This window comes from Mastigoproctus giganteus, chromosome 10 (assembly GCF_048544385.1).
Source record: "Mastigoproctus giganteus isolate SK-2022 chromosome 10, ASM4854438v1, whole genome shotgun sequence".
Lineage (NCBI taxonomy): Eukaryota > Metazoa > Arthropoda > Arachnida > Uropygi > Thelyphonidae > Mastigoproctus > Mastigoproctus giganteus.
This window is the reverse complement of record NC_143584.1, coordinates 184,064,304-184,090,413: the sequence shown is the minus strand read 5'-3', so window position 1 is coordinate 184,090,413 and position 26,110 is coordinate 184,064,304. Positions and strand designations below refer to the sequence as shown.

General features: G+C 39.5%; 1 protein-coding gene across 1 annotated transcript in view; it reads left to right on the top strand.

Annotated features, from left to right (window-relative positions):
- LOC150079616 (voltage-gated inwardly rectifying potassium channel KCNH6-like) overlaps positions 1–26,110 on the top strand; it is a 597,553-nt gene that overhangs the window by 111,973 nt on the left and 459,470 nt on the right. The window contains exon 3 of the mRNA XM_090383538.1: positions 8,329–8,472. Coding sequence (XP_090239664.1) covers positions 8,329–8,472 — 144 coding nt within the window. The remainder of the gene's footprint in view (positions 1–8,328; positions 8,473–26,110) is intronic.

Below are 26,110 nucleotides of genomic sequence, written 5' to 3'. Positions count from 1 at the left end.
AACTATGTTAGAAGATGTATTACAATTATAAAATACATGAAATACATGTTACCTGATTTATAAGTACATTTTATCCGGAATATACAATACTTGGGTTATTAATTACCCGCTAAGGCTTTTACTACTCAACTACTATAAACTGGTAAGAACTTAATACCGTGACAATTGAAGTCATGTACACAAATATTTACAGCCAAAACAGCGGACAGCATATGAAACAACATGATAACAGGAATGACCGCGATACAGCAAAATAAAAATTTGAAAGTTCAATTTACTGTTTCCAGCAGTCGGGTTCTTCTGTGGGGGATTAGAGTGGGGTGGGTAGGACCAGTCTTCATCCAGTCTTCTAACGTCCAACTTGCATTCTCTTTGCACCAGGCGAGTCTTTTACGCCGATGAACATTGGTTAGGAGAGGATGCCGTAGGGGTCGTCTGCTGGTATAGCCCATACGTGCGAGCGTGCGACACATGGTCATGTCAAATATTGTTCCGAGTTGGCCCATGTTGTATTGGGTAGTCAACTCTTGAACAGTGCTGCGCATGTTCGCCTGTACGAGTCGTCGCACCCGGCGCTCACCTCTAACTTCAACCTATCGCTGACCTTTGCAGTTTTGTCGTCGGCTCGTTGTTTTACCATTTTGAAGCCAGTCCTGGTACACTTTAACTACGGCGGCTCTCCAACACTCCACCAGTTCATCCGTTTGGGAAATCGAGGCACCAGTTCGTCGAGCTCCCACAACCTGTCCTTTATCAAAGTCCGATAAATCCTTCCTTTTGTCCATCCGCTCGGAATTTTACTACCTACTGAACCACTGGCACCTTATCTATGCTACATAGGTCGACTAACTGCGCACTCTCGTACCTCACGTGGTCAACGGGTCGCATTCACTTTTCATAAGGGTGGTCATAATTCAGTGATCACTCAGTGTACGAGTATATTGGAAATTGTATTATACTATTATACGAGTATATTGGAAATTGTAATTTTTTTTTCCAAATTATTAGAAGTGTAGATTACAGGAAATATTAATTCGTTATGGTGAAATACTTTCATAAAGATCGAATGGATCTTATTTGTTGTGCCCTGGATAATCTAGTAGCACCTTTTAGTTAATTGACATTCGACTTGCGACAACACTATTGTTGATATCGTATGAATTTGATAAGTACAGTATTGTGTTTCACGATATGTGCTATTATTAATTAATATTTTCGCTTTTCAGTTGTCCTAGTAACGCAACAATGTTACTGACCTGTAGTGAATTTAAAAAAACAGTTTCATATAATTTCTAAGGATTAAAAATTTCCATTCAAGTATGTCCATTTCACTAGAATTTCGAACCTCTTATACAGATTGTAATTCCCCCATTTAATATTTTAACATAAGATGCATTTAGGGCTAAAGCCTCAAGCTGCGAGCAAATTTAGACTATGTATATATTAAGTGCAATAGCATCATTAATACACAGCCATTTCTGAATAAACAGAATATTTATAAGGCAGCATCGTTTTAAGTTATATCTCATATTGTGAATACCTTCACAACGAATTGCCATGATATTTTAACATTTGTGAGAAATGGATATTGGAAGCATTTAATATTTTGCTAATGATACATGATAATGCAGATAAGGAAAACAAAATGTGTGTGTGTGTGTACGTGTCTTTAATACTTTAATAAAAATTAATCGTCGTTCAAAGGCCTCATAACCCCCTCCCTCTCCCGACAGATTGTGATGACACAACTCGTTTCACTGTACATTAGAATGTGCAACTGCTGTTACACATTGCGTGTGCTACATTTCTGAAAACAATTAACGTTTTATCAGGATTTATTTGTGCTAAAAGTGAAAAACAATTGCCCTCATCCAATTCACTCAATTTCATTTTAAGAAGTTTAGTAAGAAAAGTGTCTTTGTTATCGATCTTTTCACTGAAAAGAACTGGAAGTTTTTAACAACTAAGTTGATTTATAGCACCGAACTCATTTCTGTCCAATAAACTGGAATCTGCAGCAATAAAAGGTCTCTTTTAAGGTTAAAGATGATGTACTTTAGATGATATTATCTAGAAGCATAGTATATCGTACTGCGCAATGGTTTCTCATAATGTGTAAAAATTTTTTGCCATCATGCTGTGCAAAGAACACAAATGATTCTTTAAGAAAATTGTTAAAAAAACTAATTATGTGACCTGCTGTTCTCTATTTGAATAAATACAGTTCACAGTTTGAGGTTAATTAAAATCTGATATATACGTACATACTTTATCATAGTTCATTGGACAATCATATACTTTTAAAGTACATAGTTAAAAACCAATTAGACCCCTGGCTCAAGTTAGAATAATGAGAGAAGAACATTATGTTGTTGTTCAGAATGAATTAATTTGAAATGTGAGTAACACTAAACCACTTAAACTATTATTATCAAGCGAATATTATTAGGTACAAAGTATTACACTATCTAAATCCAACTCCCGTACAACAAAATTATTTAATAATGGGTGACGTTTCTGAGTTCCATGTTGAATACTGTTATGAAGCCTAAAAGATTTGAATTTTACATGTTTTATTTTAAGGTTGTTGTTAACGGCCTTCGTTTCAGGTGACGTGGATTTTCCATTTGAATTCTGTCATCAGGCCTAATCAGGAGAGATTTGAAGTGATTGACTTGCTGTTAGCCTTGCAACAGCAAGTCAATCAATTTGACTCTAAAATCAGTTGCGCCTCACCTAAATCCCTCGTGGTGGAATCAGTACACCCTTCGTCCATTAATGCAGATTCTTTCAAACAACACTCTCTTCTGCTGATAACTGCAACGGTGCCAAAAATAAAGAACTATGCAGAGGTCGCAGCAAAAGCTTCCAGAACCAGCCAGAATTTAAGCACCTACCTCACTTTGATAACAGTTGAAAAAAAAAAGGTTAAAATAATATTCATAGAGAGAGAAAATTCTAATGTGGGTAAAAATGTAAGCTGTGTCAATTCAGTCACCAAAAAGTAAGTTAGTTACTACTTTACTTCGTCCTGCTGTCATTATGCCACCTTACCAACTCAAGCCACTGAATAAATCTGAAAACGATGCACTGAAACGTTCATATTTCTAGTCAGCACACTGCGACATGGTGTCAAGATGGCAGAGTAATATCAAATTATGCCAACGACAAGCCCTCTTAACCTCATTCAACAGGAGTCCCAAAATTTTGGGGACGCAAAGGAACAGCCACTAGTTTGAACTGCTTTCATTCTTTAATCCTAACACGAAGCGTCGCGCTGGCGAGTTGTTTGTCACCCGTCTGAACCCGATAACTACTTCAGCCCTTGTTACAAAAGCCATTAAAGACATGCTTCACACCGTCTATAAAGTCCGCCAACTTTGAACAAAGGGCGCCAGTTACTAAAAATTCTTGTTTATACTCCGGCACGAACACCAGGTCAGTCGAGTTTACAATAAATCAATCATTACAAACATTTATCGTATTTAGTAGTCACGGGCTTAAACCCTAGTCCACTCAAAGAGCGCGTGTTACTGCATTCGCGCTCCTGACCACTCGGCTACGTCAGGTCTACTTCTCCTGAATTGACTGTGACTGTACCGACTATGACTGAATGGGGGAGCCTACCAATTTTGATTGTCATTACAAGGATTAGGCCGTTTTATGGGAAAATTAGGCCATTGAAGCCGGCTTTATGTAACAAATCGCCTCTCCAATAAGCTGACTCAGTGGGTGAGACACAAATTGCAATAGAGATGTCTGCAACGTCGTTTCTCCTTCCTGTCTGCTGAACCCAGTCAATACCGCTCACATTCTGTAATAAAACGAAATGTAGATCACTGTACTGACTCCACTACTACAAGTGACACCTAGTGCCCCTGTAAATCCCAGGGATCAACGACATCTTGAAAAATATCTTTCATAATATCCTCCATGAGGAAACCCCCAAAAAGGTGAAAACGTTCTCCACCAATGCCCTCACTGTTATTAAGCCGACATAATCAAATTTGGATTACAGAATGTCAGAACAAGTAATGACCATCCCGATTATCTTGTCAGCTATAGGCATGGTTCCAATGGGCCTCCATAAGAGCCTATCAACCAAATTATGATTTTCGGGTCACCCGTAAATTAATCCATATATTTATTTTGTTTGTAAATTGTGTGTTCTCTGGTCGATTTTCCTGTTTTGCTGAACGAAAAAACCGCAGTTTCTGAGAAAAAAACCTTGCTATCTACGCCTGAGACCGACTAACTCAGCTACGAACTCAGGCCTTATCCACCCGGTGTGGGGAGGAAGGTGACGATACCACTGTGCTACCACGGTCCCAGTATTGTCTGTGAATAGAGGTCTCTAGTATGGCCTGAAGCTCCTGCTTGTAATACGGTGAACTTTCTTTGATTACCTGGTATTTTTGCACTAGCTTCTGATGTATTATCCTGGCCACCTGCTCGTGTCTCTCAGTGTACTTCGTCTGGGATCATCCTGCATCCTGCGGTGATGTGCTGGATTGTTTCTGGGCCAGGTAGCATCGGCGACATGTGTCATCTGTTACTCTGAGGTCCTTGTCGACGTATCCCCCGGTTAATAGCTGTAAGCGGGTGTCTCTTAGGAGAAAATAAAGATAATAATAATAATAATTTACTGTAATTCCTGTTTCCAGCGCGCTCGCAGATCATGGCCAGAGGCTGAGGTAGAAGCCCTCAGGCAGCAGTATAGGGAAGTCCGGAATAGCTACACCGCATTAATTAGGAAGCGCAAACGAAAATCGTGGGAAGACCTTGTTTTTACTTTTGGCAACTCGGATCCCTGGGGGGTAGTCTTCAAGGTAACTACCAACAACCTTCCCAGAGGTGAAGTGATTCCATCCACAAAGACCCCTCTTGGAACTATAACCACGAGTTGGCACGCATCGATAAATAACATACTTGATGTAATATTCAAACAGCCAGTTGCTCCATCCACTCCGCAGCAACTACAACTGTGTGAAGACAACAAAAGTTACACCACGCAACAGCAGGAGCCTCTACTCACAGCCGAAGAACTCAGCATCAAAACTGAGAGACAGAAAATCACCGGGACTAGACTTGCTAGAACCGGAAATTGTAAAAAATGTGGCGGAGTACAAACCAGAGCTTCTCCTTAATCTACTTAACCATTGTCTACAGCGTGGATGGTTCCCAACAGACTGGAAAAAGGCAAACATCAGGCTTATTTTGAAAAATTCCAGCAAACCCCATTACTAACCAGATTCCTATAGACCCATCGCTCTCTTGTCAGTAATAAGCAGTTGTTTGAACATCTTCTATGACAAAGAATAGAAACATATTACATCAATGCCAACTTACTATCCCCAAATCAATATTGATTCAGAAAGTGTCGTTCCATTGTTGATGCATTGAAGAACATGATTGAAGGCGCAAAGAGCACGGACAGAAAATATTTCTTAGCCATCTCAGTGGACTTTTCCGGGGCGTTTGATGCACTCTGGTGGCCAAGCGTTCTTGGCAGACTCCGTACAGCAAATCTCCCTAGCAACCTGTACCAATGCATAAAAAAATATTTATCACAGCGGAGCATAACCGTCAGGACACCGTATAGCAAAGTTACGCGCCAAATCTACAGAAGATGTCCCCAGGGCTCTGTCCTGGGTCCCCTACTATGGAACATCGTACTTGATGAGTTACTGAACATAGACCTGCAGAATATCCAAGCATATGTAGACGACTTAGTTCTTACCCTTGCCGCTGATACTAGATCCCAACTGGAAGCCGCAGAAAATAGAGCACTCGGAACTTTACAGGACTGGGCCTGGCACAACCACCTGGAAATCTCACCAGTAAAGACAAACTCCATCCTGCTTAAAGGCTCTCTGAACGTAGCGAGGCTACCGCAAATCAAAATCCAAGGGAGAACTATCCGGTTAACAACTGAGATGAGATATCTTGGAGTGATCTTGGATAGGAACCTATCTTTCACCCCACACCTGAAATAACTACATACCAAGATTCGAAAATATACTGCGCTAGTGACAAGAATCGCACGTCGGGACTGAGGATTGAAGCGACGTGCGCTCACCCTCTTCTATAAGACTATGTTCACCCCCATAATCACTTATGCATCTGGTATCTGGTTTTCAAAGGCCACCACAGCAGTTAACAAGAGGAAGCTTGACTCGATTTAGCGCGTCATCCTGCTCACCATCACCCGGGCCTGGTGCACAGTCAGCACACATGCCTTGCAAGTGTTGGCCGGCGTGCTACCTCTAGATCTAGAAATAATCAAATGTGGTTTGCTTTACATGCTTTCCAAATGTAAAGCCATCTCCTGTCTGGATTTTAGCACCGACCCCTCAAATAAGATCAAGGCCGAGAAGAAGTGCCTCACTGCATACTTGCAGCAGGTCTGGCAGTCTAGGTGGACACAGTCTACAAAAGGAGAAGTCACCAGAAAATTCATTCCTACAATAGCAACAGTATACTCAAAATCTCTCACATGGTTCTCCCCAGGCCTATACGTCACTTTTTTGTTAACTGGCCATGGATCTATCAGAGAAAAGCTCACTGCACTCGGGATCACCGAAAATCCACAATGCCTCTGTGGTTCCCTCGAAAGTTGGGACCATCTGATGTACGAGTGCGAAATATATGAAGATAAGATTTGAGATGCCTCCTCCTGACTAGGATACATTACCTTCCTAAAAACCAAAAACAGTACATCGTCGAAAGAGAAGAAGACTGTCGCCTTTACGCGCTATGCACAGGATTTATTCGCACGACGGAAGACCCTACCATGGATATAGTCACTATCCGGATCATCATCAAAACCAAGAGAAGACAACCACCTATATTTTGGAATCAATGCAGAAGCCTACCAGCAAATGAGACTACACTACCACCAAATCTGAGAAGATACAAAATAGGACAACCACAGCTGCATTTATGTCCCTACTGACTTAGACACAGATCACCGGATGACATCACCACTGAAATTGACATTACGACCGGACCTGAATGAGAAGAGCAAGAAGATTCTGCCAAATGGCGATCACGCTTGTGCTTTCTTGCACGGAAACTTTTGTCCCACTTCCCTCCCTTACTTTCGCCTGATGGATGTATTCCATTTTACCTGGGGGATGCCTTCTTCTTCTTTATTCCCCATATTTCTACCTGTTCCTCCCCCTTTTCTTGACTCTAAAGCCCACCCGCTCTAACGCTCCTTTTTTTTTTACATTGGTCTCTGTCAGAAAGCTTAGCCGACCCTGCAGAGACTAGCCAGAGAATAATGGGCAGCCTGGCTGCCTCCTAGCGGTGTGTGCGGGCAACGTGGGGTTCCACCAAGGGCCCTGCGCCCAAATGCCAGGACACCCAACAAAACCCAACACAAAACTACGTATTCAACACAGAACACTTTTCTAGCATTAAGTACTTCTGTATTTCTTCACAGTGTACATATGGCGCAGATGTGGGAAACCATAGGGAACGCCTGACCATAATACTATGCACACTATGTAGTTCCTGTTCGAGACTCTGACCCACCTGATGTTAATCAGGTGGGTTAGAGTCTCGAATTGAGACAGTGCGAGTTCCATTGGGATTGGCCCACCTTCCCGTAGTGTGGACGAGTACCCAGAATCATCTGTTTAGGTGAGTGATGCTTCTGGGTAGCCAAGCGGCCAGACATAACAACAGAACATACACACATAATACACGCAAACATACACTACTCATTTCTGGCCCTTCTACAGTGGTACTGTTCTTCACAGAGATATGAGGCGGAGATGAACTGACGTTCCAGGTGCCGCCCATTACAAAAACACACGTCCACAAATGTAGTTCCTGTTGTTGATTACCTAATATTGGAGTGCCTTCTTCTCTCATCTTTCTGCCTTTGTTTCTTCTGTCGGTGTGAGTGTGGTCTCCTTGTTGAGGTTGAATTTTGTGTGCCCTTTGTCTATCTTTCTTATGGCTTGGTAGATTGGTGCTGTGTTTTCATGGAAGTAATCCCACTGGTTCTTAATTACCTTTTTCTCTTGTTCAATGAAGTCAGTCAATCCCCCTCCCTCCTTCTTTACGGGCTATGGTCAGTCTCTGGATGGCCGACTTCGAGTGGTGTTAGCGGTTCTTGGTCATCATTATCCTAGTCGATCTCATAGTCTTCTGTAGCTCGGTGTTGGTCCAAGACCAAGGCCACTATGATATTGAAGGATACGTCATAGTTTTCTATAATGAAAATCTGTAGTTTTTTTTAATTCATAATATGAACATTTTATTGAATAACAGTTTGATAAAATTCAGTATTTTCTCAAGTTTCCGTTTCGATTATAGGAACAAAGTTTCTCTGTAGCCAGGTGACCGCGCCGATACGGAATGAAGAGGGAGAAATTGCAATGTTTATTATGAACTTTGAAGACATAACTGATGCTCCATACCGTGAGGAACTGCCCTCTCCATATCCAAGTCCAATAATAGGTATGGTAGTATTTAATTTGTATTGAAGAAAGTGCTGAAGGATTTATTATAAATATGGTTAAATATACTGCCATTCTTACACATTAGATAAATGATATTGATATATTTGGTGTGATTTACATGTTTTTATTGTTTGTTGGTTGATCAATCTGAAATATCGATTCGATGGATTGATTTTTTATTTTTATGAATTCTGCTAACAGTAGCTATTGTATAAGCTTATTTTTAGTTACAGCTGAATTTAATTTTGAGACAATCACATTAAATTATTGGATTGTTTGATTTGAATTACTTAAATGTAAGAGTAAATTCTGTTTTAACTTTAATGAAAAATATTAGTGCTTATTACGAGGGAAAATTAAAATACGATCTCCAATGTTATATTTTAAAAATTATGACTGCCTTTCTGATGTGACTACAGTGATATATTGAAATGCTATCATACAAACACGAAAAAAATAAAATAAAATAAAAATAAAGCAAGCGCGAAGAGCCATCCCGTTGTTATAGGCTAAAGGCAAGAAACCAGTAGAACTCCACTAAGAAATTCAGAATATGTTTGGTAAAGAAGCAAGCATAGCCTGGGTAGGTATAAACATATGATGGGTACCCCGATCGGGGTATCTACCCGCTCATCGATTGCGAGCCATATAGCACTGAAACGGCCGTCTGGGTCGTAGTGTCCACTGAGAACAGGTAACAGACTTCTCTACTGGGGAAGCGTTAGTTATTCTAGGTATAATGAGATAGGCAACTCGTTGTGAAGGGATTCACAATTATTTACTTTGTATAGAAATTGTTCTAATGCACTAACTGATATGACGGTTTCGAGGCATAAAAAAAGGCGAAAACCGAACGGAATAGAAAAATACGGATGAATGCATAATTGGTAAACTTTGAACCCTACCATTTGTGTTTATTTGTCATTCACTTTTTGTTTTACGTTTTGTTGTCGATATTTTACATAATACTGTACTGTATTTCATTTATTTTGTTGAATTTACGAATAAAACGAAGTTTTCGTTAATTCGCCATCGAGTTCGTTTTGCATTGGTTCGACTGCATTAAACTTAAACTTAAGCAAAACTGTTAAACTTCAGCTAACAATGTGCCTAAAATTAAAAATTCTTTAGAATTTTGCACATTATTTTGTTTGCTTAAGTGTATTTTCTCCAATTATCGCAAAATATTCATTGGGTTGGTTTTCAAAAATTAAAAGATGAAATGAGTTCCAGCGTGGATCCGTAGTTTAGTTTCTTTAATATCTTCACTTCATTTGATCATATTACTCATATCAAATTAAAAACTTAGAAGCCTATATATAGAAGCTAATGACTTCCCACTTTATCTTAAAAAGGGAAAAACTATTACTGAACTATACAGAAAAAATCCACAGTCTGTCTTTCCATCCAGTTCGAAAATATCTCTTCGAACCACAGTTTATGCATTATTATCACACCAAACTCAATGAAAACAAACCAGCTGGAATCTGACTACAAGAAATAATGGATATCTGGGACATACACCTTCACAATATATACCAAGAAACAGATGAACTGGATCCACCTTGGAACGCAGGAACACCCACATGTGATGACAACTTTCGATAACAGGGCAAAAACTCGCTAGACACTCTCAGCATCTGGCAGTTTCATGCTGTCCGTTCCTTGGACATTTCTCAGAAAGTACAGATATACACCGACGGATAAAAAACTCAAACTATCGTGGGAGCAGCAGCATTTCATTCTCCTTGTGTCGCTGTTTCCCTTACAGTAGAATGTAGTGTTCATACTGCAGAATTATATTGCAGTTCAACTAGCACTGCAACATGCTAACGACTTATCCACGCCCACACACCTTAATACGATATATATTAAGATTCTTTAAGTGCATCCACCTTGAAAAATTATAAGTCCTCTTCACATTATATAGTGAATCAAGTTTAGGCGATTAAGCACAACAAACGAGTCCCTCACTTTTTGCTGGATCCCGGAATATACCGTCATTCCGGGGATGAAGTAGCAGATGAAGCGGCGAAAAACCCAACGAACTCGACTGAAGCGCAGTTTCCAGTTCTATACTGTATACAGACTCCGAATTGATAAATAGAGAGAATTTTGAGAAAAAAATTGTTTCTCAGATTTGAAATCTGGAAAATACAAACTATTCCAGATAAAGTAGTGACCACAACTTTGGTTTTCCAGCTTCAGACGAAATCGACACGAAGAAATACGTAGTTTTGTGCAGGCACGTATTGGTCATACACATTTGGCTCACCTGTTTCTATTAAAGGAGATAATTCGCCCCAGTGTCAATATCGTTTTAAGCAACTTACTGTACAGTACATTCTTGTTGACTGCACTCACAATAACAGTGCGCCAAGAGCTGCTTTTCTGATTTCATCCAACTTACTGACAGCAATACACATAATAGGAACAATGCAAATCTAGATCAAGTTTTCATATATCTAATTCGATTATATAACCGACTTTAATGTTTGATAACCGTGAATGTAAACAGTCCTGTTTCATGGGCAGCTTTTGGCCTTAGAAGTCCTTAGGCCGGAAACCCCTCATTTCAGCCAACCCACCGTGTCAAATTAGCTCCGGATGCTTCTTGAGAACAATTAATGTGTCTATTGAGCTTTACACATCCTCCATTTGAAACAGGTGCTTTTTATTAAATAAAAATACATCCTTTATGTTTAGAATATTTACGCATTGACCAACACATGTGGCTATGGACGCAACAACTTGACCTGGAAACTTTGCCAAGCCTCCTTAAAAACCAGTTGAAATTAGACCTATCCGTAAAAATATTTACGTATTCATAAAACTACCAAGAAATTTTAAAGCATTTCAATACAATAAGTTTGCTTTTATATTTATATACACTCTCGCGGAAAAGTTTGGAATCACAACGTATGACTATATTAACAACTTTCGTTATTTTATTTATTTATTATTATGAAATAATAATGACAATGTAAGGTTTAATATAAAAAACAACACACTATAAAGTATTGTTATGATTTTTTATTAAGCATTGAAAAATTTACAAAAAAATATTGAAATGATTAATATTAACAACTATACTGATTTTTCGTCAAAATATCCTTCATGAGATTTCATCACTGCCTTACACAGATGAGACATTCTGGCGATTTAATTTTATAACAGTGTCTTGAATGACATTATTCCAAGCCAACTACAAGGTTTCCCATACATTTTGTGAAGCTGGGCAGCATCTTGACCTTCACCGACTTGAAGGTTAGGATGATCCCATTAAAGCTCTATTGGGTCAGGCGATTGGTGTGGCTACAATATAGTTTGCTATACCCCCACCTTCCTGTTGTTTAGTTGCTAGAAAGTCCCTGCACAGCTTAGAGCTGTGCTTCTGGTCACTTTCGTGTTATAATATAAAATTTCTTCCATAAAGTCGAAATCCAGAGGATATTGCATTATGTTCAAGAATGTTTTTATAGCCTTCTTTTCTTAAAATTACTTCAATTCTGACGTCATCCATTCCAGAAAAACAGAAGCAACCCAAGATCATGATTAAACCGTCATGCTCCACTGTAGGCACTAAATGTAGCATAATTTTTCTTCAGTTGATCCGCTCGCATAAACTCTACGCTTGTATCCAAAAATTTCAAATTTGGAGTCATCCGTCCACAGTACGTTTTTTCACTCTTCAGTTGGCCAACGTTGATGGCTCTTGGCCCAAGCCAATGATTTCTTTCGATTTTCCGGTTTTAATAAGTGTTTTCGAACCGCTACACGGCTATGAAGTTTTGCATAATTAAAACAATGTTTTACAATGGATTTAGACACGGAAGTTTTTCTGTTCCTATTGAACTCAACTCGAATTTCAGGTGCAGCATGTCATCAACTACGTTTAGAAATCAGTGTTATGGCCTTATCTTGTGCTTCTTATGTTACGGCCGGTCGTCATGATCTTGGTTTTCCTTTAAACTTCTAGTCTCCTTGAATCGTCGAATCGTAGTTTGTACTCCTTTAAATGAAACACCTAGTTTTTTGTTAATACTTCTCATGGAATAACTTTCTTCATACAGAGTTATAATAGCATTTCTTTTTTCAACACTCATTTCCTTATTTTTTTTATTTTATCGCGAAACTCACTGTCAAAACAAAACTATGAAATATGGAAGAAGTAAGTATATGAAGTATAATAGGAGTAATAATAATACCAATTACTGCCTGAACACCCATTGTGCACCAGTAAAAGTAATTAGAATTGACGCTATCCGTTTCTGTGACCCTATACGAGTAGAACAATATATCAAAGTACAGTGGATATTAATAAAGCGTAAGTTAATTATATTTATATATAATTATATAATATGTTATTTTAATTGTAATTTAACTATTGGTGGGTATAAATTTAGCTGTCCACTGGTATAAAGAGACCATTGGTCCGACAGATAGCCGCACATTTTCAATACAGAGTAACAAAGTGAAATAATTAGACAACATAAGTGGCACGCATCCTTACTGTACAGCGACAGGAACAAAATGGCCAGAGTTAACTTTCAAAGTTGCCGCTAAGCGATGTTAAAACGCCCCTTACTTGAAGTGAAAACATGTACACGGCGGAGTTACTAATATATTAAATATTAGTTAGTACTCGTAATATATTAAATAAAAAAATGAAATAAACCGCATAGATAGCAGAGCAAAACATCACTTACGGTCATACGTTATGGAATGTTAAGGGTTTATTAAAGAGGGGGATATGCCATTAACAATATAGGTACAGTTTCTCATTAACTGTAAGACATATGTAGACATATGAATTCTCATTGGTGAAGTAATTATCATTAGCTGAACGGATAGATAAATAAAAGTCTGTATCCAATCCTTCATCATCAATAGGAAAAACCTATATAGTATTACATTACTTGTTTCATACCAATCTAAAGTTTCATTCCTATTTGTCTGTACTGCCCCAAAATTTTCTGGCGAATGTAGCCGATTTCTCGTCAGTTTATATTGAATTCTCCAAGGATTATAATTATCAGATGATTGAACTAATTTCATCTAGTTAGTTCGCTTGCTATTTATGATTGCTTTTTCATAAGTATTCTTAATATCAATATATGCTGTAGGTAACTGCTTAACCTCAGCAGAAGGCCAATGTTGATGGTTGGTATGTTCGCCGAGCCGCTTAAATTAGACAGCTCACTGGACCACCAAAAACAAGGTCTATCTACAATTCTCTTCTTGTTTGTTAAGTTTTATGATGCTTTTATTAAATATTTGTAAATGTAATTTGCCAGTTTAGCAGCCGTTTTATTTTCAAATAAATCCAGTGGATTGGGAAAATACAAATTAACAGTCTTCAAAATTTGTCCGAGTAATTTTTCTGAGAGAAAATTTAATCAGTTCTGGAACTGATTGAGAATGAACATCGCAGCCAATAATAAAAAATTTTGGATTAACCGATACCGGTTAAATTACCCTTGCTTTTTTTGGAAAAACTGTTATTTTAGATTGCCCATTATTTACTTTAACAGAATAATATTCTTGTATTACTGCAATATCAATAGAATTCCTCTCAGTAGACACCCTTATCTCATCAGTTAGAACTTTCGAACGTTGACCATTTATCTGTAACATTTTTAGTTGTAGAAATATAGTTGATTGATTATTTTCTCTGCCAATTTCAGTCTGTACAAATTCAGTCGTCAGAAATCTTTTGTCGTGCCAGGTCTAAAGTTTCTTTTGCGCCTTTTACAATTTTTACAACAAGGGGATTCCTCTTTATTCGGGCATTCTGCATAGATATGACTACTCCGGGCATATTGTCCACAAGATGGAGATGTGTGGGTACAGTGCTGAGTCGTATGTCCGTATCCCAAGCATAAAAAAACACTCGGTAACAATCGTAAATTTCCGATGTCCATGCGAGCCACAGGCCAAAAAAACCTGTCCATAGATACATTTATAAATTTGAAATACATTTATAAATTAGAAGGATAAAACTGGTTACCCAGTGAACATTCGATGAAGATCCTGATCTTGTCTTAAATCTGAAAGTAGTATCCTTTCTGGCTTTCTCTATTGAGAATCCGTCGTTACTAAAATTTTTATCGTATAAATCCTGAACGATGTCTTCTTTACTTAAATCCTTAGGTATGTCGTATATCAAGACTGGAGGATTACCTTTCTTGAGAACCCTTGAACAGGCATTTGGAACCAATGGAGGGGTGAAATGGGAGTTTTTTTTTTTTGTTTTTTTTTTTTGGCTGATGCTGCATAAGCTTGCTTTCTTGCATCGTATGCCTCTACCAATGCTAATGCTAAATGCTAACCCCTGTAGATATGCCCACTGAGGACGAGGAAATGTCGTACTGTATATCAAGACTGGAGGATTACCTTTCTCGAGAACCCCTGTAGATATGCCCGCTGAGCACAAGGGAACTGAAGTAGATATGCATACTAGTTAAGACTTGGAAGCAGTGTCTAGCACTATGCCTTTATTACGCGCTGATTTCAAGTATTTTATTTTTTCATTCTTAAACTTTGTGCTTTAAAGTATTAGATACTAAATATTTTACATCGACACTTGTTTTCAGATTACCATTTTCCGAAGCGCGTAATATTATGACATTTTCGTTTGATTTTATTATTTTTTTCTTTCACCGAAGGTGCCTCACGGCCAACATCAGCATATGACCTTACAGAGGAAGCAACCTGAAACTGTGATCCCTCATACACTGCTGTATTTGTTTTAGCAGTTTGATTAACTGATTCCTGGGTATTTTATTAATATTCCCTACTGAAAATGTTTGTACAACTTTATCTAGTAAATTTACCTGGATTTAGATTTCTTTATTAATAGCTCTTAATCTCTCCATTATGAATTAAGAGAGCTGTAGTGACAGTCTCAAGTTTGACCATTTTTTCATAATTATACTACAGCCTTTTTAGTAACTTTGTTGGTAACAGGAAACAACTTTTGAGGAGTGGCAGTACATTGACCTTTCTCAAATCCAAGACTCTCCCATTCTCTCGCTACGTCTTCTAAATCAGTCTATCCCAGTGCTCTTACTTACTTTCAGGCTAAAACATTATTCAAAAAAGTAAAAACCCTCTGTTTCCATATCGCTGACCTTAGTATTCATATTTCTTGGCATGGTTTTTCCTCGTCGTAATGGAAACTTTCATCTGTAAAGATCAATGCAAAGTGAATGCCCATTCGGTAACGTAACTAGAAAAAGTGGGCCCCCTGAAAAATGGATGCAACAGTAATATACTCAATAATAATGACACAATAAATGAGCCCCTATTTGACTTCCTCCTCCAGTCACAAATCCTTAAAAATTTCCCAGTAAGCAGCAGCTTTTATAATACCATTTCTCTTCTATTCACTGCAGTTTCTCTTGTGCTCTGCAGCTAGCTAACAATAAACATGCTTCGTGTGAAAAAAATATATTGCTCGGAAACAGTAAATTTTATCGTAAACTTATCAATATCAATTTTATCATAACTAAAAAACTTAACTTTTTACTCAATTAAATTTTTTTTCTGTTTCGGGCAGGAGGGCAGTGGGACCCCCTTTCGGTCGTGGGCCCAATGAACCGCATTGGTTGCATTAGCACAGTTACGTCATTGTGCCTATTCATCTCATAAACTACGTCATTGTCATAAGCAGATAAATGCACCATTAGATATCACAACAAATGCATTTTCAGAATTGGCGTTTACAGAAAGTTTTGGACTTATGACCTCCACACTTACGTTTAGTTTATATTTCAGCAGGATAGTCCGTTAGCTTAATTACGAATATTTGCGTTGAGTGAAAATTATATAAAATGTTATTCTGGAGCAATTAGCTACAGAATAATATTTTCACCGCTCTAGTGGTAGCACCCGCGAGAAAAATATAGAACTCTACCGTGAAGAGTTCTATGAATAAATGAATGGAATGGAATAGAGACCGAACATGCACACCTCACCAACTCAACACACCGAATCAAGCTTTGGATAGATCCATGATGACGCCTACCATTCATTCCAATTCTGTTATTGGAAACTGTCAGGACACTCTTACAGAAACTCAATGTCATACTAACCTCGGTCCCCACTCCTGGGCTGAGGTTGTCGCTGTGCCGTCCCCTCACGTATCCAGAGGAAACACAACAAAGGAAAATCGCAAAACCCAAGAGGCAAAGACAGTATCGCAGACACGAAGAAACAAGAGATCGAGAAGATCACATATAACTGAGACAGCCCCAACTACTTGGCTGAAGACTAGTGGCAACGCACCACACGTCGACAAACAACCCACTCGCAAAAGCCTATTCATTTCACGATTGGCCCCACACAACCTCTGAACAAGTTAAAAATGGCATAAGAGATAATTTGAACATATCTGTTAATGCATACCAACTACACACAAAATGGCCTTCCTATTCATCTTTCAGATTAGACTGCAACAGAACCCAGTACAAAATCTAGTGTCAGCCATCCACGTGGCCTCGAGGGCTCCTTATCAGGCCCTACTTTCAATCCTCATCCCCCACCAGACTTCAGATGCACAGCCAATCACGCCACGGTCACAATCTGGGCCCAGTCAAACCCACTAGCTGACTCAATACCGAAATTATGGATGGAAGCCAATTCACAACAATTCCTGTTAGGATATTTCGAAGAAACGTCTCCAGAACAGACAGGAATTGACCACAGAGGGTACTAAGGAAGATTCCCAGACATAATAGCATCTCTATATTCTATCAGAATACCCGTAGCATCCGTATCAAGCTTGAAACTGTAAAAGAGCTTTTACTTTCACACAATTTTGATGTGCCCTGCATAACAGAAACCTGGATTGACCGAAATGAGGAGGATTTTCCGTATGCAGTGTCGCCTGGCTATAACGTGATTCTCTGCTCCCGACTGGACAGAAGGGGAGGTGGAGTGGGACTCTTCTTAAATACCACACATACTTGTTACTAAGAATTACAAAAGCCAGTCCACTAAGATCTAAGGGCTAATTGTGTCATGCCAATTTAAATCTGCTCGCATTGATATTGCAGTTATATACCCCCCCCCCCCCCAGAACCCGATGCTGAAGCTATAGATGAGATAACTAATTGGCTCATTCATGGGCTTCGTCACTCGGCAAGGCATGTTATCTGCGGATACTTCAACTTTTCCCCTCAACTTGTTTATCATCAGTCCAGAATGCTAAATAAACTTGACCCATTAGGAATTCATATAATTAATAATCTCCCGACGAGGGGTGCCCACCATCTTGATCTTGTGCTGTCATCAAGCAACTGTGAACTTGATTCTACAACAGAAATAACTTTTCCATCTGATCACATGCCAATTTTGATTAATTTATAATTTCCGACTCCAAACTACAACGTCTCGACTCGGGTCCACACCAAAGTAATAACGAGCCCAAAATTACTCCACATTAGTAAATGTCTAGAAGCAGCCACTGCAATTCCTTGGAATGCACTTGAACAATGTGATAATCAACTTGCCTTAGATCTTTTAACACGCTGGCTCGTCACAATTTCTAATTATGCAGCCTCAAAGGAAATAAGGATCTCCGAAGATACGAGAGGAGGGTGGACTTCTGAGCTGAGCAACAGCTTTAAGCGTAAACAGAAACTCTACAAACAATGTAAAATGACAGGACTAGTTCCCGACCGAATTGCCTACTTCAAAGGACGAGCAAGCTTCAACCGCCTCAAGTCTCAAGCCATAAAACATCACGTCGAAATCACACTTCGTGAGGGCGGTCCATCATACTCACAGAAATACTGTGAACTCCTTCCACAGTTGGATCCTGAAGTGTGGTTGGACTTTATTGCACGAGTTTAGCAAAATCACCATGAGCCCAGTGATATTCTCATGTCTGATGATGATGTGCCCAGAGATGCACTTGAAACCATCGAATTAACAAGACAAGACCTTTTATCTGCGATTAATAAATTGCCTGCAACTGGTATAGCGGGAATCGACAAAGTACCACAATTTATCATTAAATGTTTGAGCCCATATCTAAGTGACCCCTCCCAGTAATTTTTAATACCATATTAAAAGGCGAAATTTTCCCTCCAATATGGAATATGTATTTTGTTAGGCCATTCCCAAAAGTGTCCCAGACAACTGAATCCAGGCAGTTTAGACCCATCTCTCGTTGAAATTGCTTGAAAAAATAGTACTGAAAACACTTACCACGCACATTCTCCCTCACAGGCCTCAGCAAACTCATTATTCTTTGCAAAACAGATCAACAGTTAGTAACCTGATTATGACTACCAATGCCATCCTTGGATCGTTTGAGGAGAAAAAAGAAATGGCAATCACATATCTTGATCTACAAGCTGCGTTTGATAGTGTTCACATCCCAGCCTTGCTTAAACTCCTTCGAAATTATTATCACATCACAGGCAAAGTGGCGCCTCCGTAGCCAGGTGGGCAGGTGCAGCAGTGCGTAACACACGCTTCTTGATTAGACCGGGGTTCGAGCCCGTGCCCACCAAATACGGAGGATGCGGATAGGTCAGGGAATGACCACCGCATATCCCCGGAGCAATATGGCCTTAGTTGCTAATGCTCCTAAAAACCAAAATAAAAAAAAAATAAAAAAAAACACAGGCAAAAGTACTGAAGTTCCTGATATCCCTTCTTTAGAATAGAACCATAGGAAATGTCCATAGGAAAGCAAAAGTATACTAGACAAATACAAGCAGGCATTCCACAAGGAGGAGTCCTGTCTGGAATTCTTTTACAGCTATAAATACCCGCTAACACACAATAGAACAGATATGATATCATATGCAGATGATTTGAAGATCTTAACAAAAATAAATTCGACCGATGAAGCAAAAGACACCACAGTAACCATCAACAAGACCTTATCAGAAGTACCTCATGAAATTTGACCTGCAAGTGAACCCTGAGAAATCTGCCATCATGGTATTCTCACTTAAATCCACACCGACCATAATTCAACCTGCGATTGACGGAGTCCTGATCCCCTGCGTCGAAAAGCAAAGAGATCTGGGTGTGATCTTCGACAGAAAATTAAGATTCCGTCATCATATAGAAGAACTCTGTGCTAAATTCAACAAGAAACGGTGGGTTGCCTAGCAGCACTTGCTATACATTCAGAACACAAACCTGATAAAAATGTATACCAGGATGATGATTTTCAGAGGTGTACTGTATGGAGTAGGGTTGTGGGGCTCGGCTGCAAACACCACAATTAAACCATTAAAAGCCGCAGAATACTGGCTCCTGAAATGGGCAACCTGGAAGTGTCATCTCTCACCACAGCAACACACAACACCGATGGCCAAAGCGCTGACTTTAACCAGGTTTTCAGCATTAATGCACGAGAGAAGACTCATCTTCACTAACTTGATCGCAGGAAGAGTCTCAGCGCCCAACATTTGGGACACCGTGTGCTGGCAGATCCCCCACAACCAGCTCTCCGCTCCATTCCCAAGCTTGCTCTTCCTTTGAGGTTACATTTTAAAGATCGGTTCTTCCCTTATCAGAAGCTCCATCTAGTCCAATCCCTGGATGCTGACTTGTTTAAAATAATAGATGATAAAAAGTATAGACCGCTTATCCTAGATCTGCACGCGGTCTCCACAACTACCAACTGATCTCTGATCGTTATGGCCGGGCAAGAATCTCACAGAAAACCGGACACAAGAAAACTATCTTTTGTTATCGCAATTTGTATTATTTTAGTTATTTATATTTTGCATTGGTTTTCCTTCCAAGTCAATATTATCTGCTATAAGAACATTTTTTTTTATTTTTTTAAATATACATAATCTGGCTATAATTTAATCTTTGCACTCCCGGCGAGGTTATCTCTGCCGCTTGTTAACCCCTGGCATGATGCCGTGAAGGGTATTGTAGAGTGGTGGTATCTGCGTGTACCGGTGAACATTACAGTAAAGATTTTATTTATTATATGAAGCAAACTAATTCATGGATTCTTAGATATACTGTATGCATACTACTACTAGATGATGAGTGTGCTTCACTCAGTATCACTGTCACTGTACACTGAGTGATCACTGAATTATGACCACCTACATAATACTTCGTAGGTCCTCCTTTAGCCTTCAGTACAGCAACTATCCGACGTGGCATTGATTCAACAAGATGTCAGAAGCGTTTGGGAGGTATGGCCAACCAAGCTCTATGTAATGCGGCCAGCAGTGCAGGTATGGAGGTGATTGGTGTATCTAGACGCGTGATATGCCTTTCCATAATGTCCCAAAATGTGCTCTATGGGATTAGTATCGGGGGAAGTTCGGAGGCCAATCGATATGCTGGAGGTCAGAACTGTGTTCCTCAAACAATTCCTGCACAAGTGTCCGATGGCTCGGCACATTGTCATCTTGGAAGACACCATCGTCATTCGGGAAAAAGTGTAACATAGCAGGGTGTACACAGTCAGTAAGCAGTTGACGATAGCGGAGACCAGTATTACGTTGTTCCACATGCACCAAGGGTCAAGGTTCCTGCCAGTGAAACATTCCCCACACCATACAACCGCCTCCACCGGCCTGCACTTTTGATACCATGCATGATGGATCAAGAGCTTCATGCTGTTGACGCCAAATTCGTACACGACCATCCACGGCGTGGAGTAAATAACGTGACTCATCCGACCAGCACACCTTCATCCATTCTTCTAACGTCCAACCTGATGCTCTTTGCACCAGGCGAGTCTTTTACGCCGATGAACCTTAGTTAGGAGAGGATGCCGTAGGGGTCGTCTGCTGGTATAGTCCATACGTGCGAGCGTGCGATGCATGGTCATGGCAGATATTGTTTCGGGTTGGCCCATGTTATATTGGGTAGTCAACTATTGAACAGTGCTGCGCCTGTTCGCCTGTACGAGTCGTCGCACCCGGCGCTCACCTCTAACTTCAACCTTTCGCTGACCTTTGCAGTTTTGACGTCAGGTCGTTGTTTGACCATTTTGACGCCAGTCCTGGTACGCTTTAACTACGGCGGCTCTCGAACACCCCACCAGTTCATCCGTTTGGGAAATTGAGGCACCAGTTCATCGAGCGCCCACAATCTGTGCTTTTTAAAAGTCCAATAAATCCTTCCTTTTACCCATCACGCTGAGAATTTTGCTGCCTACTGAACCACTGACACCTTATCTATGCTACGTAGGTCTGTGGGGGTGGGGATTTTTATTTATTATTTATTTAATTTATATTTGTATATCCTTTTACTTATTATCTTTATCTATCCTCTTGGTTAGTTCCCCTTTAGAATAAACTCCCCACTTGCGCATCTGACTATTAACTTCAGAAAAATTTAGGTTCAAGGGGAAAAGCTCTTAGATGTATTTAATTCCCTTCGGATAGGCTGGTACCCAGAACAACAAAAAAACACACAAAGGTTATATATAAAAGTTTATATTTCGTTTAGTTTATTGTACATATTTACATGAATACATCAAAACCAAAATGATTAAACTCAAACACATGACAAGATGATCTAATCTCATCTACTTTATATATATATATATATATATCATAATCAAAATTCCCCTTTCAAGAACTGATAATGTTTCTTCCTCCTTACACCTGAGCTCAAATAACTTTCAAAAATCTGTTAACTTTCTCTCTCCTTTACAAATCAATTTCTTACTTCAAAATTAGATTAAACTTCTATACTCTTAATTTCTGCAGAATTTGTTATCCCCCACCCCCCTTTATAACAGATTATAATTTACAACTTTCTTCAATACAGGTAATCATGCCACTGCCAATTTCTACAAATAACGACTTGAACATTTGATGGCTACCGTCGTTTTTCTTATTCTCTATAATTCCTTTCCAAAATTCAATACTTATTCATTTACTTATTACAATGATTATTAACAGGTATCACTCGCTTCTAATTCCCATCTAAAACATATTTAATTGTAGCCTATCAAGCAATTATAAACAAGGCATCAATTACTTCAAATATTTTATATATATGTATTCCCTTCCAAAATTATTTATACATCTATTAACTTGCCCTGGCTAATGTCCTTCAGCACATATCCTACAATAACCTATCATTACAACTGAGTAATTCTTATACATATCTCACAGTGTTCTGTTAAAAGTTCTACCAATTCGGCTATCGGGATATCTACAGTCTTTTGTGCGATGGTGAGAATACTTAAGAGAACTAATCACTTACTTAGTTATCTTGTAGGGCTCTGCGGCATGTCCTTCATCTTTCTCGCGGTGAACAGCAAGTCTATTCCATCTGGAACGCATCTCACAAAGCCTTGGAGAGTTCGACAGGAGTTATCGGGTTTGCTTCTTGGGTTTCGGGTACCTTTTCTCCTTAAAAGCGATTCATTTCATCTGGTCAGAACGGTTGTTCTCACTTTTGTTTGGCTCCGGACTGTATCAGCTTCAGCACCATTATCTCCTGTGCATCAGACATCTTGTTTATTAACCCAGGAGTTGATTCCTTCTCAATTATTGTGTAAGAACCTACAATGAGCTAACTTGTACCGTATTCTGCCTTCTCAACTATTTTAGTTGCCTTCTGCTCTTTACTGACAATACGACGGGCTTCCTTTATTGTCCAACGATTTTAATTTTTTTCTACGGCACTGTTCTCCATTCCTTTCACTTTCTCACTCAAAAAAACTCTGTCTGCTACTGACTTGCTGACGGATTGACTAACTGACTGACTGCTACATCTTAACTTGATCCCCTTTCTTCTCTCCAACACTAACTTATACTACAACTACTCAACTTACTGACACTGACTGACTATACCATCCTAAACTTTGTCAAAAACTTGCTCAACTCTGACAGAATGAATTTTTTTCTTGGGCTTCCCTTTTTGTTCTACTCCTCCCACATCTTACTCCCAAGTTTGCCACGCATGTTACCAGTGACTCCCTCCAATCTTATACTCATTTACGGATTTCCTCTCCTTTCATTTGTTAGAAGGCCTTTACTCAGCCTGCCCAGAAACACGTGTTAGAATACACCCACTTTTACCATTTTACCGGATCTGCTGCCATACGGTGTGCCCTGTGATTATCCAAAAAAACAACACTTCCCTCTCATCCAACGCCTTGTCCCCGTAGCGTTCTAAAACCACGAAACTCCCATTTAGTGACCACAGCATTTATTTTTGGAAACTTGTGTGCTGGTCAAGAACCCACTTCCTGTTTGCGACCCTGCATAAACCTTAATTTGTCTGTTTGCGCCAGACCCCATGCAGCTTTGCCGTAGTTTTCTCTTTGTATATCCCCGAGTATAACGGAAGTTGAATGCTAATGGCTCTTTCCTTTATTTCTTACTACCCATTAAATTTATATTTCGTACTGAATAATTCTTATTATTGAAATCAGACGATATTACTATCTTATTCAACTAGCAACACGAATTCCTTAATTAATAAAACCAACTTCTCAGCATTACTTTTATTCTGTAAGATTTTGAATCTTACAGGTCGACTAACTGCGCACTCTCGTACCTCACGTGGTCAACGGGTCGCATTCACTTTTCATAAGGGTGGTCATAATTCAGTGATCACTCAGTGTATATGCGGCTGTGTATATAAGCATGTTGACTCATATTTCTAGCAATCGTTTCTGGTACATTTTATAATAGAACACAAACAGGGAAACGTAACCTAATTTTTACTTTTTAATTAATGTGGGATGGCAGTGGCGACTTCATTATTTACTGCATAATGCTGTACTAGTTTCTCATTAAAACTATTCTAATTTTGTGATATAATATCATGAATTGTTATTGAAGTTAATTTACCTTATAATCATATGTCTTCTTTCATATAACCAAATCCATGATCTTGTTTGAAGGTCTTCACATGTTTTGTTCTTAACTTTTCTCATGCTATTGCTATTTGAGATATATGAGAGGGTAATCAAAGGCTGCAAGGTTTCACTTAAAGGCGAAGGAAAGACCCCTCGGACCCCAACCCGACCACAAAATACATGGATTCACCGCCCCAATCTTTGAGCGAGAGAACACAATATGTCCGTATTTTAAAAACAATTTAAATGATTTGAGACTAAATAAATACATAGTGAATTCATACTTTTAATACTTTAAAAACTAACGTTAAAAAATAAAAAAATTAAGAATCCTCTAAAACATTAAGAGAATAAAGAATTTTGTTACTTCCCTGAAGCGGACAGGGCTTTTCGACCAGGGTCATGATCACAGGAGAGTGAAACCGCGTGTATCGCGGCGGGGAATTTTATAGCATGGATATCAGTTGCGATCCTGGCGCATACGCGTGAAGGACCATGAATCTGAGATGGAGTAGAGACGACGTACATTGACTGAATTTTGATGTAATTTAATTTCAAGTGTGTCCGAAATTAATAGTTTCGTGTAATCATGTTGGATGCTGAGAATGTTTGCTCCATTGAATAGAATGGTGTGGCCTTCACTGATCGCATGGAATGCGAATTCCGAAGCCGAGGTGCGGGATGAGAAGACAGATGTTGAACGTTGTCTCATTCTCGTATTGAGTGGATCCCTGGTATAAGGAGTTTGTAAGGACCCGTCCTTACATTAATTAATATAAATGGTTAAATATTATGAGAATTTAACTGTAATACGAATAGTGGTTTTCTGGTAAAAACAACATCAGTTAAGTAGCACTGGAATTCAAAAATACCTTCCAGTCACTCCTTGTGTAGTTGTAGCTTGTTTGTATGGAAGTTCTTTGACGAGTCAGTGAAAGTAATATACCATGACAAATCCCCCATTAAGACAGAGGCAGATGCACCATAGTAAGGGCCAAGAGTGCTTAAGCTGACCCTCTTAAAGATTTCACGGTGAGACGCTATTAGAGGTGGGCGACGTCACCAGGTGTGCGCGCGTGAGGTCACGGGAGGAGCTGTGACGCTTCTCAGTTGACCTGAACTTCCGCTTCTCTTTCTGGATTGTTCTGGTATGTTCGAGGTCCACGGAAGTTGGGGCACAAAGAATAAAGAAGACCCGCCCACGGAAGAGGAGAGGAGACAAATGAGAACACAGGAAAAAGGATGTGCAGATCTCCTATTGGCCAGGAAGAAAATAGAGGGAATTTTGAGAGGGAGATTCTGAAAAGGTTTTCGTGGTATTCTGGAAAAGTTTTCGTGAGATTCGGGAGAAGTTTTCGGAGGAGTCGGAAGAAGTTTTCGGAGCGGTCTGGAGGATGATTTGAATGAGTTGGAGAACGATACAAAGCAGAGCGGTAGTCTAATTTGGGTGATAGCTGCAGCCCTGAGGTAGATGGAAGCAGTGATAGAAATTCTGCGTATCCCGACAGCCCGTAGGAATGTTCACCTGTAAACATGGAAGCCGTAGTGAGGAAGAAGGAAGAATCACACCCTGAGAATTATATAGGCAAAGCCAGTCGAATGAGTGGTCGAACCATTGACCTACTCGAAAACCCCTCTATCCACGGAAGAAGAAATGCTGACCGATAAAGAGTATGCGACACTGATTGATTCCAGCCGTACAGTATCCGGTAGGGAAGCACCATAATCACCGAGATCCCCAAATGAGCGCCCCCGCATTCCAGTACCTGAATGACCGATAAGATAGGAAGCCGAGCAGGGAGGAAAGTTCCAG